General features: G+C 35.8%; 1 protein-coding gene across 1 annotated transcript in view; it reads left to right on the forward strand.

The window, feature by feature from the left end:
• The first annotated feature begins 2,861 nt into the window (after positions 1-2,861).
• LOC140159504 (scavenger receptor cysteine-rich domain-containing protein DMBT1-like) overlaps positions 2,862-14,644 on the forward strand; it is a 68,519-nt gene continuing 56,736 nt past the window's right edge. Inside the window, exons 1-8 of the mRNA XM_072182993.1 lie at positions 2,862-3,087; positions 3,935-4,142; positions 5,885-6,089; positions 7,703-7,890; positions 8,122-8,289; positions 8,451-8,866; positions 11,435-11,570; positions 11,933-12,070. Coding sequence (XP_072039094.1) covers positions 4,049-4,142; positions 5,885-6,089; positions 7,703-7,890; positions 8,122-8,289; positions 8,451-8,866; positions 11,435-11,570; positions 11,933-12,070 — 1,345 coding nt within the window. The 5' untranslated portion in view covers positions 2,862-3,087; positions 3,935-4,048. The remainder of the gene's footprint in view (positions 3,088-3,934; positions 4,143-5,884; positions 6,090-7,702; positions 7,891-8,121; positions 8,290-8,450; positions 8,867-11,434; positions 11,571-11,932; positions 12,071-14,644) is intronic.

A 14,644-nucleotide genomic window follows, 5' to 3' on the forward strand; every position in this document is an offset into this window, starting at 1 on the left:
GTTAAATTTGTTGCGAATCCACGCTACTACATGTTTACGGGTAATTTTGACTCAAAAGGGCAAATCCTGTTTGGGATAGGCCCTATGTTTTGAAATTCTCTGGTCGCGCATACCTTCTCCATGCACTCCGCACTTCTATCGAGAGGCTATCGAGTTAATCAGTTTGTGCAACGCCGGACTAGGCCTACACTCAGAAATTATTTGTTGTTGAGTACAGTTTTACCCGCTGCCTCAACTTTTCTGATTTAGGCCTATATGCTAATAAATTATAGTTTTAAGTAAATGCCAGCTCAAGATCATTTGGTTACTACAACTGAATTGTTTTCTTAAAATTTTAAATTCACATATTAACAGTGAGTTTGGCATATAGGTCTAGTGCAGCAAACTTCACTTCAATAGTTCCCATATGAACAATGAAGTTTTTGTACTGGTTACCAAAATAAAGTTAAAATAAAGCTGAATTTTGTGGGAAAGTGGTCAAATTTTGACAAGTAGGGCCTACCAAAAAAAAGGTTTATTGGGTTATTAAACTTTCTTTGAGTTTCAACAGTAGGATCTACGGTAGGCTTATTTCCAGCTTGAAAAAATGAGCAATATCATGTCAACAAAAGAAAAAATGAGTTAGTCAAGTCTAGCCAACAAAAAAATGTTAACGGATGGGATTTTAAAGCCATAGGCTAATGTACGATCGTATAACATGAAATTTGTTATTTTATTTCAAGCCTGATTTTTTGGCATATTTGTAATAGCCTATGTAGGCCTACATGTCCCAACTTGCACCTAATATAGGTATTGGAATCAGCCAAATTTGTTGTGTTAGTAGGTCAAATTAAAAGAGCAAATTTCGACATAATTATTATGACTTTAAGTCCCGGCTTTAAGTCCCCATAGAACTGCATGTTGAATGGTCGAAATAACCAGTGAGTTTTCTTTAACCTTACCTTGTTATTGTAGCTTAAAATGGACAAAAACTCTACCTGGCAGTTATTCCTAATATTTATTTCATCATTTTGAGCAAAGAATAAACAAAATAAAAATTTGAAAGATTATAATTATAGCTTTTTTGGTCATTTTCTCCAACCTGATTTTTTTTGGACATAATTTTGAATGTTTACACACGTCACAACAATAATAAAAAAATAAAAAAAAGTGGATTCAGCCAAATTCATTGTGTTTCTAGGACAACAGAGCAAACTAGATCTGGCTACAGATCTGGACCTAGCCGGGGCCGGAAATGCCCGTCTTAAAGTTTGACCTTTGACCGGCTATTATGGACATCTCACACCATTAATGGTGCATCACTGTAGCATGTAGGGGCTTTATCCGTCTTCCATAGGCTGAGATACAGCTACTTTTCCGTAATTTTAAACATTTTTGTGCAAATTTGATGTTTTGACCTTCTTAATGACCTTTGACCCCAATATAAAAAAACCTCATATACACCGAGAAAATGCATTGTTACAGTTTAAATAAAAAAATCTACTATGCTTAGTTATGGAGATAAAAATTCTTGAAGTTATTTAGCTTCAAACCGGAAATGACGTCTAAATGACCTTTGACCAAAATAATAAAAATACCGTGCATACATCGAGTAACACTAATGCATATATGAAGTTTATGTCACTCTGGTCTGGTTACGTTTTGAGATTAAAAAAAATGAACATATTTGACGATTTTTGGGTTTTGACCGGAAGTGACCCCTTAATGACCTTTGACCCCAAAACTGTAGACACCCCAAAGACCCTGGTTAGTAGCAATGCATGTGTGCTAATGACAACACTCTGCTATGTATTTTGTAAAAACAGTGATTTTTTGAATATTTTTAGCTTTCAGACCGGAAATGACCCCTTAATGACCTTTGACCCAAAATCGGAGAATAATTTTTGTGTACCTGTAATAGCTGATGCATATGTGTAAGTGACATCATCGTACTATGTAATTTGTGGCAGAAGAAGCATTTTGAAGATATTTGGTTTTATACCGGAAATGACCCCTTAATGACCTTTGACCCTAAATTTGTGAACATCTTATAGACACTGGATATAGCCGATGCATATGTGCAAGTGACGTCATTGTAGGATGTAACATGTAAGAGAAGAAGCATTTTGAAATTTGTTGCCAGAAGAAGAAAGAAGAAGAAAGATCCGATAGCATCACAAGACCTAGCCGGTGTCCCGGCTAGGTAATTAATGACTTTAAATACCCCTTGTTTTATAAAGCGGCTGGTAACTTTGTTATTATTATTATGAACTTGAAGATGATGAAATACTACGCAGCTACGCTAGTACCACTACCATGTCAGCACGAGCCAGTTTAGCCTTCTTCGCAGTCAGTTTCTGTCGTCCTTTCGCGATGAAGCCAAAGGCAGCCTGCAACCCGAGACTAAAGCCATTTGCGTCAATGAAAACGACTAGCCAATCAAATGCAAGCCCGGGAAGCCAATGACCCTGATGCAATCAATTCATTAATATTTGCTCTCACACGCGGTTGCTCATATAAAAATAACAGGGGAGAGCTATCATAATCGCTAGTAAATACTGACTTCTTATTTCTCAGGGGTTTTGTTGAAACAATATCATGAATTGAAATTTAAAGATAAATGATCAGTAAAAGTTGTGTTTTCTTCCAATTATCCTAAGCATTGTACGGTATACATATTTTTAGAATACTGATTGGTTACGTACCATATTTGAGCGGAAGTGCTTACCTAAACAAAAATGGAAGGATCCATCTTCGTGGGACTTTTTTTTGGTCAATGGAGAGTGATACTACATTATTCATATATGCAAATGACCCGGTACTCTAATGTTTGTAAACAGAAAACGCCGGTCGTAGTAAAATCAGAATCGCTTTCGCCGGCATAATAACAACGTGCACGTTTTATCACTGGATATAGTTTTGTATTTTTCTGAACAATATGTCTTCTTAATTTGCGATAATTTTACTTTTCTGTTAACCCAGTATTATGAATAGATGAGTGGGGTTTTATTCTTCGTTGTGTTGATACCAGTTTTGATTAATTTGGGAGAAAACCAGCAGCACGTTTCTTGAATTTGGAGATCTGGAAGAAGAGCATTCCCAACAAAGGTGAGTTGATTTACTATTATTTTACTCATCGTGTAGTATAAATGTTTACTTACGTTTACATAGATACTCGCAAATTATGTAACATACCGGTATTGTAAATAGCCATATCGTACATTTTGTGGAAATATTTACAGGAAAAACGTTATAGTATCGAAACTGAAAACTAATTAGGCTCTACTGTACTTGTAATTTTCCTACTGGTTGCGCGGGAAATTATCACCAAAACTTATATACCACGTGTGGTCAGCGTTCCCGCTAGCAACAATCCATATGGTGATAGAGTTCACAAGTTCACCTTTGTTTTTATTTTCATTAGGCCGTGTAAAATTAATATTTTGGTTCTCGTCCCTCCCTCCTCAATTTCTGGGATTTGTCAGATTTTTTTTTTTTTTTTAGATTTTTCAATTTTTTAGACTTTGGAATGATTTATGAAATCATATAAATAAGTTTATTAGAGAACAAGCATCACTTCCAAGTCTTTTTGTTTTACTCTAGGGGTTTATCCCTCAGAATCTCACATTTGAAAAAAAAAAAAGGGCCTCATCGTTTCCTCGAGCACTGTTGGAGAAGACCGAAAACTACTGACAATGCTAATTTTAATTGGGAAAAAAAAAAAAAAAAAAAACACCTCCCTCCCTCATCAATTCATGAAAATTCTCTGGACGAGAACCAAAACATTAATTTTATACGGCCTTATCTGATTCACAAAACAAATTAATTAACTAATAATTGCAGAATTCACAATCATAATAATCTTTAAGTTCATCATGTTGAAGATTGAAGATTCTTCCGAATATCTCGAATGATATTTACAATACAAGTCATCTCTTCGTCTCATCTGTTTCAGAGCTGATCTTTACTCGTGGATAACATTGAATAACAAATATTTGAAGCTAACATTCTATTGAAAACATAAGGACTCTGTAAGGACTGATATTGGTGGAAAAGACTTTTCCAGACGATGGACAACATGAAGTTCATCACCATAGTTCTGGCAATACACCTCGCCGTATTAGCCATGCTAGTGTATGGAGCTTCGGCAAGTGCTATCAGAGGTAGGCGTTTCACCTTTCGTGTGCTCTTATTAAAATTCCGTAAAATCTTGATTCTGTAAAATTAATCTATTCCCGTGGGAGTCAAACCAAAACAAAAGTAAATTTGATTGCATCATGCATTGTCATGCATTGTAGTTAAAATAGGTACCTGGGCGTAAATTTAGCCATAGGTGACCATAGACCATGACCCAGTAGTAGCACGGGCAAATTTGATTTCTGATTTGATTAATTCGGGCAAAATTCAATTATAATTAGCACAAAAGTTTAACCTAGAAAAGAAAACATATAGAGCTCAATCAAAATTCCTTAAATTCAGCACGAAATTTTAATAAATCAGTCTCGAACATGGACTGGCCCGTATATATGGGGCGTTCTTCACACACACACAAAAAAAACACCGTAATTTGGCGAAAATATGTTATCTTATTTTCGTGATACATTTTCTTAATACATTTGTGTGTTTTTATTATTTTTATCACAATTTTTTTTAAATCCGCTTCTCAGTAAACGACAAGCAACAGCGGCCTTTCCCATTTCCGTCTTTTTGTAAAGCACATTTTCACAATATCAGCCATAAACTAACTTCCTCGATTGTCCGAATCCCGTAGATTTTACCAAATATTTTATATCCTGATGATGTAATTAGTCCAATATTTCAATAATCGTTTTAACGTTTTCGTGGATATTTTTAAGTGCCAGACAAGATAATGTTATGTTAATATATTTTTTCACTAAGGCTACAACACGATAGTATTCCATACAACTAGCCCACATTAGTAAAGACTCCTCCATGTTTGATGTGCGTCATTGAGACAATTCGAATTATCAAGACGACGACGACATCGGCACGTTGATTTCACGTGGCTCATATCGTCTCCTCCGCGAATGATGATGAGGCATTAATTATGAAGATTCTCCCTCCTCTCATGCACGTGCTAAATATTTAAAATTGTTTGTATGAAGTTGATTCTTTATATCATTATGTATAAAGATAAATATTACAGGGTGGTAAACATCATTTGCTTTTACTATTACCATTATAGACTCCTATATTGAAATATGTATAATTATAATAATTCTTGTAAAAGCCCAAATTAATTAATGGCTGCATCAACATCTGTTACTGTTAATAAATATGCGTTAAATTCTCATTGATTTAGCTGTGATTTACGTATCATTTCCATTCACTAATTTTTTTCTAAATTATTCCAATGACGTCGGTTAATTTAGTGAGAATTTTGTTGTTTTCATTCCGTAACAGCTGTAGAGTTTTTCATCCGGGCAAAAAGGTCATATTTGGGATGGATCAATTAATTGCTACATCTAAATATTATCAATCATAATCATTTTCAAAGAAGTAGATTTTGTATTATATCGCCCACCGCGTGCAAAAAGATATTAACATTAGAAGTGTTACCTTTGATCACGTTCGTATACGTCATAAAAATGACGCCGCGTCGCCACATAGGCCCATAAGAAAATTGCTCAAAAGTATCCAGCATACCAGTAATGTAGATTAAAGATTTTTCTTACAAATTGTGTTTTCACAGTTTCCAGGATCTGTGGTTTTCATCATACCTTTTCCCTTTTGTTCGTGTTTAATTTAAAAAAAAGATGCAACATTAACAGTAGTCCGATCCGGTAGTCGTATATTTTCCCCTAACAAAATTGTATAAAATAATAATCATATGATACTCGCATCCTTATCACGGATTCCCTATATACTGTCTCTTTCGCTGTAGATCTTAAGAAACGAGATGCATCCCATTGTACTGATGACACTTTTATGAAAAATGGCCGATGTGTTCCGATTTGTGGACCCGGATATTTTGGCGACAAGAGCACACGGGTGTGCAAACCATGTGTAGCCCCTTGTAAAACTTGTGTTGACTCAGCATCAACTTGCACTAGCTGTACTGAAGAGTCTCAGTACCTATTAGGCAACGAGTAAGTACATTCCCAACAATTTGTTTTCATTTGTTTGTTTGTCTATTTGTTTTTAAGTCTGCTGTAACACAAATATCCACACAAATATGATCCAAATTAGCCTGCTTTGAATATTTTGTTTGAGCTCGATCCCATCAGGACCCATGTGTGTCTCCGCAGTCCGCACGGAGCGACAATGTAACCCTATGTAACTGTAAACAAACGATTTAAGAACATTCTAGTACTAGTGTAAGACTAATAGAAAGCAGTAGAATATTTCTTACGTCATCAGCTATACTGTTAAATGTAAATAAACTCCAACCTACGCAATGCACGTGCACTAAGGCTGAAGTCGTCTTTTCAGCGTTACATCTCCCCCTGCCTTTGAGGCATGACCTACATTCAGTAATAAGACAGTAATGATAATGTAATGATACTATATGTTTAACAAAACCTCAGAGGATATGACTATGAATATTCTATGTCATTATTTTTTTTCACTTCTATGCATGGGATCCGTTGGCTAAATATAACAATAAACAAATATGTTCAGGTTATGTTATAAAATGTTCATTACTTTGATGACGTCAAGGATATAGTAGTGCTGGGTGTCTGTATACAGCACAAGAACTCTCGAGAATAATTTCAGTTCGTTCAACCAAAGATCTTCCCGGAAGATCTTCTACTGATCAGAACCTTTTATTTAAATAACCATGGGTACCTTAGGCACCGTTCAATATTTACGCCAGCGGAGTTGGAATTTTAAGGGGTAATCCGATGGGGGGGGGTGAGTTGGAATCTGATAAGTGTGTAAAATCAAATTAATATTCCAATCTCCAAGGTAAATCAAATGAACAAAAATCATGGCAAAGTTACACAAAATCAACAGAGGAAAACTACATGTATTTTTCCATTCAAAAATCTCAAATATTTCGTGCGTAATGAAGCGATAATGAAATCTAAACAACCAAAAACTAAAAGAGCGTCAAGTTTAGGTGACAAAAAAAGCCCTGTGCGGCGGACAAACCTTTTAAGTACATGTAGGGTCGGTCCAGGGTCACTCCTTGGGCATGTTGGGGTGGGGACAGGTATGCTCCCCCAGAAAGACCCCTGTTTTTAGACCTCGCATCAGCTCCGAAAGACCCCAGCTCTAAATATACACCCTTAAATTGGTCATTCCTCACATTTTTGGATTTTCTAATCCCGTTGGAGCATACCCATCAAAAAATTCATGATGTGCCCCGGGGATCAGGCCATAAAACGGGGTTTTTTACTTTTACATGCATTAACAATCTTTAAGTCCCAACACGGGAAATCTTGGTCGGTCGGGCCTTAGCATGGTTAGACTTAAACCAAGTATAGAATTATGCAAAAGAAGCTCATTTCATTAAAGCATACATATGTATACGAACCACATCCTGGTACCCCTGTCCCATACTGGCCTATTATACGGTATCATGAAAATATCGAAATAATGAAAATAGTATAAAACCAACCTCTACAAATTCACATTTTAAAATTTAATTATTAGTGGTATTTATAGCGAAGATGATTATTACAATTATACAGTTTCATATTATTAATTGAAAAGATTGAAAAGATTTTGATTTTGTTGTCTTTGTTTTAAATTAAAGCTGTGTAGCCGATTGCGGAATCGGTTATTATTCCAAGGGTCCAGCCAGAAGTCGTTTAAGATTGCAAGGTGGAAGTAATAACTTCGAGGGTAGAGTAGAGGTTTTACACGAAGGAGTTTGGGGAACTATTTGTGATGATGATTGGTCCGTTGAAGATGCTAAAGTTGTGTGTAGAGAATTACAACTCGGTGAGTTTACTAGTACTGCCATTGTATTTAGAAATAAATATTACTTAGGCCTACTCAGTCAATTTGTTCATTTATCATGTTTATGTTATTAATTTTTATTCGTAGAATGCAAAATTTTATAGGCCTATAATATGCTTTGATCTTTGTTCGATAAACAATCAATATCAAAATGCTTGTAGAACGCACGGAATGCCAGATTATGATTTGTTTATATTCCTGTTTTCTGTTTAGGCACCGCACTGGATGCTGTACGTGCTGAAGATGCAGGATTTGAACCAGCCCCCTTGAGAACACCGATTCTTGTCGATGACATCAATTGCTTTGGTGCGGAATCCAAATTAGAATTTTGCCAACGCCGTGAGTGGGGTGAACATAATTGTGCTCATTTTGAAGATGCTGGTAGGTTTTAAAGTTTCATATTTTAATTAATGTAAGTGCCTGTCTCGATTAAGCCTAAATTTCGACAATCAAAAGTGACAAAAATTGAAGGTTTATTGTATTAAATGTGGGTTTTTAAACTTTTTTTTAATACATTCTCATTCTTTCTTGCATATTTTTAGGTGTGCGATGTTCCGGACCTGATGTTTCACAACTTTGTGTGAAAACATGCGGTGATGGTTATTACCGAGTACCTAACACAAATCGCTGTGAACTTTGCTCCGAAGACTGCCGAACCTGCCAAGATAGCGCCGATCACTGTCTCAGTTGCGAACACCCGCGTTTTCTGCGAGATGCAAAATGTATGGAAAATTGTGGCGTCAACTTTCACGGTAATACATGGACCCGTATTTGCGAGAAATGTCACGAGAATTGCCTGAATTGCATAGATGATGATCAGAATGACATCTGCACTAGCTGCCGAGATGGGATGTATCTGAAAGATGGAAAATGTGTTTCGTCATGCGATCCAAAACTTGCTAAGAATCTAGCTATTAGACTTGCTGATGGACCATCTGAATATGAAGGACGGGTTGAGGTAAGATCACTTTTATATATAACTTAATAATTATGACTTTGAGTAAAAACGAACGTCAAAAACTGTTTGGGAAGAAACAGAGCTAAAGGGAGCCTGTGCAATCATGGCAAGGGCGCACACCTCTAAATCACTCCGCGCACGATGTAATGTGGATGAGTTCCGGTAAAAACGAAATCTTTTTTGAGGTATTTTGGGCCTTTCTGTGGACTTGTAAGGAAAAAGAGAAGCATGTTATAGCTTAAATAAAAGTTTGAGACCTATAAACGAACTTGGATCCCATAAAAGTTGCATAATCCAATTTTTGAAAAAAGTAGGCCCTCGGATTGAGAAAATGACCAGAAACGGGTTTTCAGAGTAAAAACGGGTCGAAAATGGTCATGGTGCTGTTTAAACGCCCATATCATGAAATCTAATCGGAAGACTACCCGTACATTGAAACATATATTAAATTTTCATCGATTTGCAATCGATTGGTGGTATATTTATGTTCAATTTGTTGCCGAAAAGGTCTAAAATCGGGCAAAGAAGAGACGTGTTTTCACGTGTATTTCAATGGGACGCGCTATTGGTGGTGTGCGCCCTTATAAGGCATGATAGGCTTAATTGGCCCGAAGTAGGCTTTTTACAGGAATCACGTCAAAAACAGGACGGATATGTGTAAAATTCCGATTTTGCGATCTGAATTAAAACTTTACAAGCCACTTAAAGATTTTAAAGTGTTTTATAGTGAAAATGTAATTTAAATTTCTTAATTAATATTGTTAAAGTTCATTAAAGTGATGAAAAGTCAGCAAATTCGGCGTTCTGAGAGTTTTCATTAATTTAATATCGTGATTAAATTTTAGCACGTGTCCTTAAAACGTCTCAAATTTCAGTTTTTTTCGGGGGGGGGGGCAAAATGATGCTTAATATAACAATATGAATGTGTAGAAAATGTTTAAACTTACTTTTATTACGTTTAAAGAAATAAAAATGCAAATATACCATTCAAAAGACGCTGATGCGAGTAACATTTTTGAAGAAAATGACCAAGACTGCTAGAATGGTCAAAATCATAAAAACTGTATATTTTCTGCATTGGACACATAACTTCAAACATATTTTTTTCCAAATCTATTTATCCTAGAGCAATAAAATTTGACAATTTAATCCAAGATGTAATAAAGTTTTCAAATCTATAATGAAAAGAATCGACTTTACAAATGTGCATTATAAGGGCGCACACCTCTAAATCACTCCGCGCACGATGTAATGTGGATGAGTTCCGTAAAACGAAATCTTTTTGAGGTATTTTGGGCCTTTCTGTGGACTTGTAAGGAAAAGAGAAGCATGTTATAGCTTAAATAAAAGTTTGAGACCTATAAACGAACTTGGATCCCATAAAAGTTGCATAATCCAATTTTTGAAAAAAGTAGGCCCTCGGATTGAGAAAATGACCAGAAACGGGTTTTCAGGGTAAAAACGGGTCGAAAATGGTCATGGTGCTGTTTAAACGCCCATATCATGAAATCTAATCGGAAGACTACCCGTACATTGAAACATATATTAAATTTTCATCGATTTGCAATCGATTGGTGGTATATTTATGTTCAATTTGTTGCCGAAAAGGTCTAAAATCGGGCAAAGAAGAGACGTGTTTTCACGTGTATTTCAATGGGACGCGCTATTGGTGGTGTGCGCCCGCAATGGCCACACGTGCGTCATGTTTGTTTACATTATTGTACCCGGTACAAATAACGCACGGAATTGTGGGTAAATTGTTAAAACAAAATGGCAGCCCACACGAATTTCGTTTTTGTTTTTTGCAATGTGCGCGAGGCCGGCGGACGATAAAAGATCGTTTGAATGTTCAAAGTGATTTGAAAAATGATACAAGAAGTCATAGTTACGCTTATGTCAGGATAATGTTGGAATCATGGATTTTTGAAACTGAAGAGTTGGATATGTAACTGGAAGCTTACTAACTTTTTTTACTTTCAGCATGTTCAGTTTCAAGTTCAATTCAACAAGTGCGGCAATTAACAAGATTGTATTATAACCGGGATCAAACTATTACTAGTTCCAGTAACTGCGGCTATCCAGTGTTTCATTTATGTAGTGTATGTGTACATACACCTTAGTACGAGGAACCCATACCGTACTTAAAATAGGGCAGCATCAATAACGAAAATGTCATACCGATAAATGATACGTCTGTTTTGCCCGGTTTTTTTAAGTTTGCCTTGCGAACTACATACACCTTAAGCTAGTCTAAGACTTCTGAAGTTCTGAATATAAGTTCCTCAGTGAGAAAATTTCAGAAAATTGTTGACTAGCCTGCTCTTTAAAGCTATTGAGTATGCATGCATAACTATGTTGTAATAATGCTTTGTCTTTGCATGAGACAGGCATGACCTGTGCATGAGACAAACATACTGAACAATTCTTTAGCTTAGCTATATATTTAAATATCAAGGCACAAGGACTTTTGCATGTTTGATGGCATTTCTTTCAGAATGAGTAATAGGCCTATAGACGGTACCATTGTAAGCAACAGTGACCGATCAACTTTTGTCTTGCGATTTCTAGGTTTACGTTGACGGTGAATGGGGTACAGTGTGTGATGATGAATGGGACATACTGGATGCGGAGGTTGTATGCCGAGAACTAGGCTATGGACATGCTGTAGCTGCTATCAATGCACCGGCATTTGGACCAGGAAGAGGTAATGCATAGAGATCAGCTTTGTCTTTGAATGTTTCAGTTTTGCTCAACTTCAACAGGCTTTTAAAACGTTACTTAATGAAAGAAAAAAAGTTTTAGTACATGATATTATTTCCAATTACCGGTACCTTAATATTAGTCTGTGCGGTTATAAGGATATGGATAAAAGGCACATTCTTTTTCTTTAATTTTGCTCAATTTGGTGTTGTTTTGTTTGTTTTGTCTTGCATACAAGTGTTTCTGTTTGTCAATAAAAATATGATTTTGAGCATTGAGCACCTTCTCCATAGGGGGATTTCGGCACATGACAAAATAGTAAATACCATTATTCATTATTTTGTTTTTAAATTTCAACCTATGCAGGAAACGTTCTTATGGATGATATTGACTGTGATGGGAATGAAGCCGAGTTAATCCACTGCCGACAGAAACCCTGGGGCCAAAATGACTGCAATCACCATGAGGATGCAGGAGTAAGATGCCAAGGAAACACAGCAATGGGTAAGTCTCCATCTACTGAATATATGATTGTGCATACATACATACATACATACACACATACATACATACATACATATAACTTGATTAATTAGATTTGCCTTCAAACAAGCCTACACTTCTTCATTTCATATACCGGTACCTTGAGGTTATTTGGGTGTGTAATTATATTTATTGACAAGTAAGTCGGTAACCCCGGTTACGGTACTAACCAAGCAGAAGTAGAAGTTATCCAGGGTTCCGGTCAGCAAAGCCAAAATGTTGTATACTATTCATATCAAAAGTTAAGAAGAAAAGTTCCAAAGCCTTTATCAAACGAAAGTTACAGCTTAAAAAGTAAAAAAAAAAAATCCTTACCTACATTTGTACCTACCCTAATTTTTTTTATGTTACGCCTAATTTAGGCCTACCTATTTTGTTTTGAAAATGGCACTTTTTTATTTTCACCAGCATCAGTGATTTAGATAGTTAGATTCATTAAATTCAATTCCAAATTTTCATTGGGTTCTTAATTCCCAAAACATAGCTTTTTAAAGGCAACCTTAATTAGAACTGATGAGACATTGTAACAGAGTAAGATATAAAGTAAAGAGTATTATATTACTATTAATATTCTATACAGCAGCTGCCTCTCACCATTCCACTCAAACCTCTTGATGATTTTTTTGGCATGCAGCCAAAAGTATCACTAATTAGTGCTATTTATAGATTTGGACCAGTTTATTTTGAGAAAGAAATATCACACTTTCTTTCCTCAATCAAATGCCTCAAAAATATTAATAAAATTAATAGAAAAACAGCCCAGAGTCTAGTTTTGTACGATCACTTGGGATATGTGTGTTCGGTATATAGCATACCAAAAATACAATGCATTTATTCATGGTTAATGGGGTGTTAACTTGTATGCCATTTTCATTCATAAATTGGCCATTCATTTGATTTCATATTCAAGTGGTTTATTTTATATCTATAATGATTTCCTCTAAGATAGATAATGAGACCCGGTAATGAAACCAAAAGATGAGCAAAACACAAAATAGAAGGGGATTCCCCTTTATGTTTTAAAGTCAGCAATGTTTCTGCATTATGGATCATGTAAAAGTTTGTTGGAAGTGAGAACGCTCAGAGTTCAGGTCACTGAAGTGGCAAATTGCGCCTCCAGGCTAGCAGCCAGTCAAAACACTACGCATAAAGCAGATGTAAATACTACTTGTGCAATGCTATAGTTAGAGCCAATGTCCTTAAAAAGTGATCGGTATTAAAAGCGAAAGAAAATTAGGAGCAATTTTGAACCGACTTTGAACCTGGCTGTGCCAGGGTACTTGCTGTAGGTATAATACCATTATAAACCAATAGGTTTTGCCCTATCAGGAAAGGTCAGTAGACAGTGTGGTATTTGCCTAAGCCTTCTGAATGAGCATCTCAACTGCTGGTATTAGGAGGAGTTTCATGTGTATGAAATGAAAGAATTTAGGTCTGTACATTTTTAAAATGTCAAATTAATGATAATACTATTTGCATTGCCAAATAGAGTGAAGCTCACTTATATCTGGAATATTGAGTTTTACTATGTATGTTTCAGTTGGTATAGAGGAAACTACATTTTGTTGCACTGGCAGAAACTTAAATAATATTTTTTGATGTAAACTGTAAATTTATTAAAAGTGCATACAACCTTGGGTTGTCAAGAAATGTTCTCTACTTACATTGGCAATTTAAAAAGTCTAAATTTAGCAATTCAGATTGATCGCTGGAAGTGACGGCAACATTATGAATTTCCTTTCTTAACCACAAAGTTAATGTTAATCATTCTAGATACAGAATGAGAAAGCAAATGTGTTGTCTTGTTCATGTCTTTTTTTGTCTGCAAAAAACTTACGTTTTTAAATTCTGACTGAGATCTCTTGAACTATTACTGATTTCTTATAAAAATATTTTTGCACATTTAATGATCTCTTGCAAACATCTTCAATGCGGTTGCCAGTACATCACCATTTATAGGTTGAACAAACAAATAGATGTAAAAGGATAAGTTACCATCTTAAGGAGGAGGGACCAATCAGTATTTGGTCATCTCAAATACCCGCCAAATCCTATGCACCTGCCATACTGCAGTTTAGATTGGATAGAAGCCAAGTTTGTGGTTGGAAAAGTAGCCTGCTTATAAACTTCTATCTTGAGCTTAATGAAACCAATACATGTGGAAAATGAATGAGTGCAGTACAAGCATACCGTTTTTCATTTAAGATAGCGCTCATTTGCTACTTAAAACTACCCACCCAAGTAGCACCACACCCAATTGCAAACCCAGCATCAGGGCTAGGATAACCCAGCCATGACCTTATTGGGTTCCTCCCAGGCATTGTCGTCTCTGTTGTTAGTAAACTCAATTACTTCATACATGACTAGACAAGGCATGCTGTGAAAGTGTGGAATTGCAAGCTTAAAACTAGCTATAACCTTAACCTTTAACAACCTTCCACAAAATAATTCCAATTTTTCATCCTCCCTTCAGTATATGACCAATTGGTTTGATTTAGTAAAAATAATGAACAAATTCAGAAATTTATCAAGCCA

The sequence above is a fragment of the Amphiura filiformis genome, chromosome 8, assembly GCF_039555335.1.
Source record: "Amphiura filiformis chromosome 8, Afil_fr2py, whole genome shotgun sequence".
In the NCBI taxonomy this organism is placed as follows: domain Eukaryota; kingdom Metazoa; phylum Echinodermata; class Ophiuroidea; order Amphilepidida; family Amphiuridae; genus Amphiura; species Amphiura filiformis.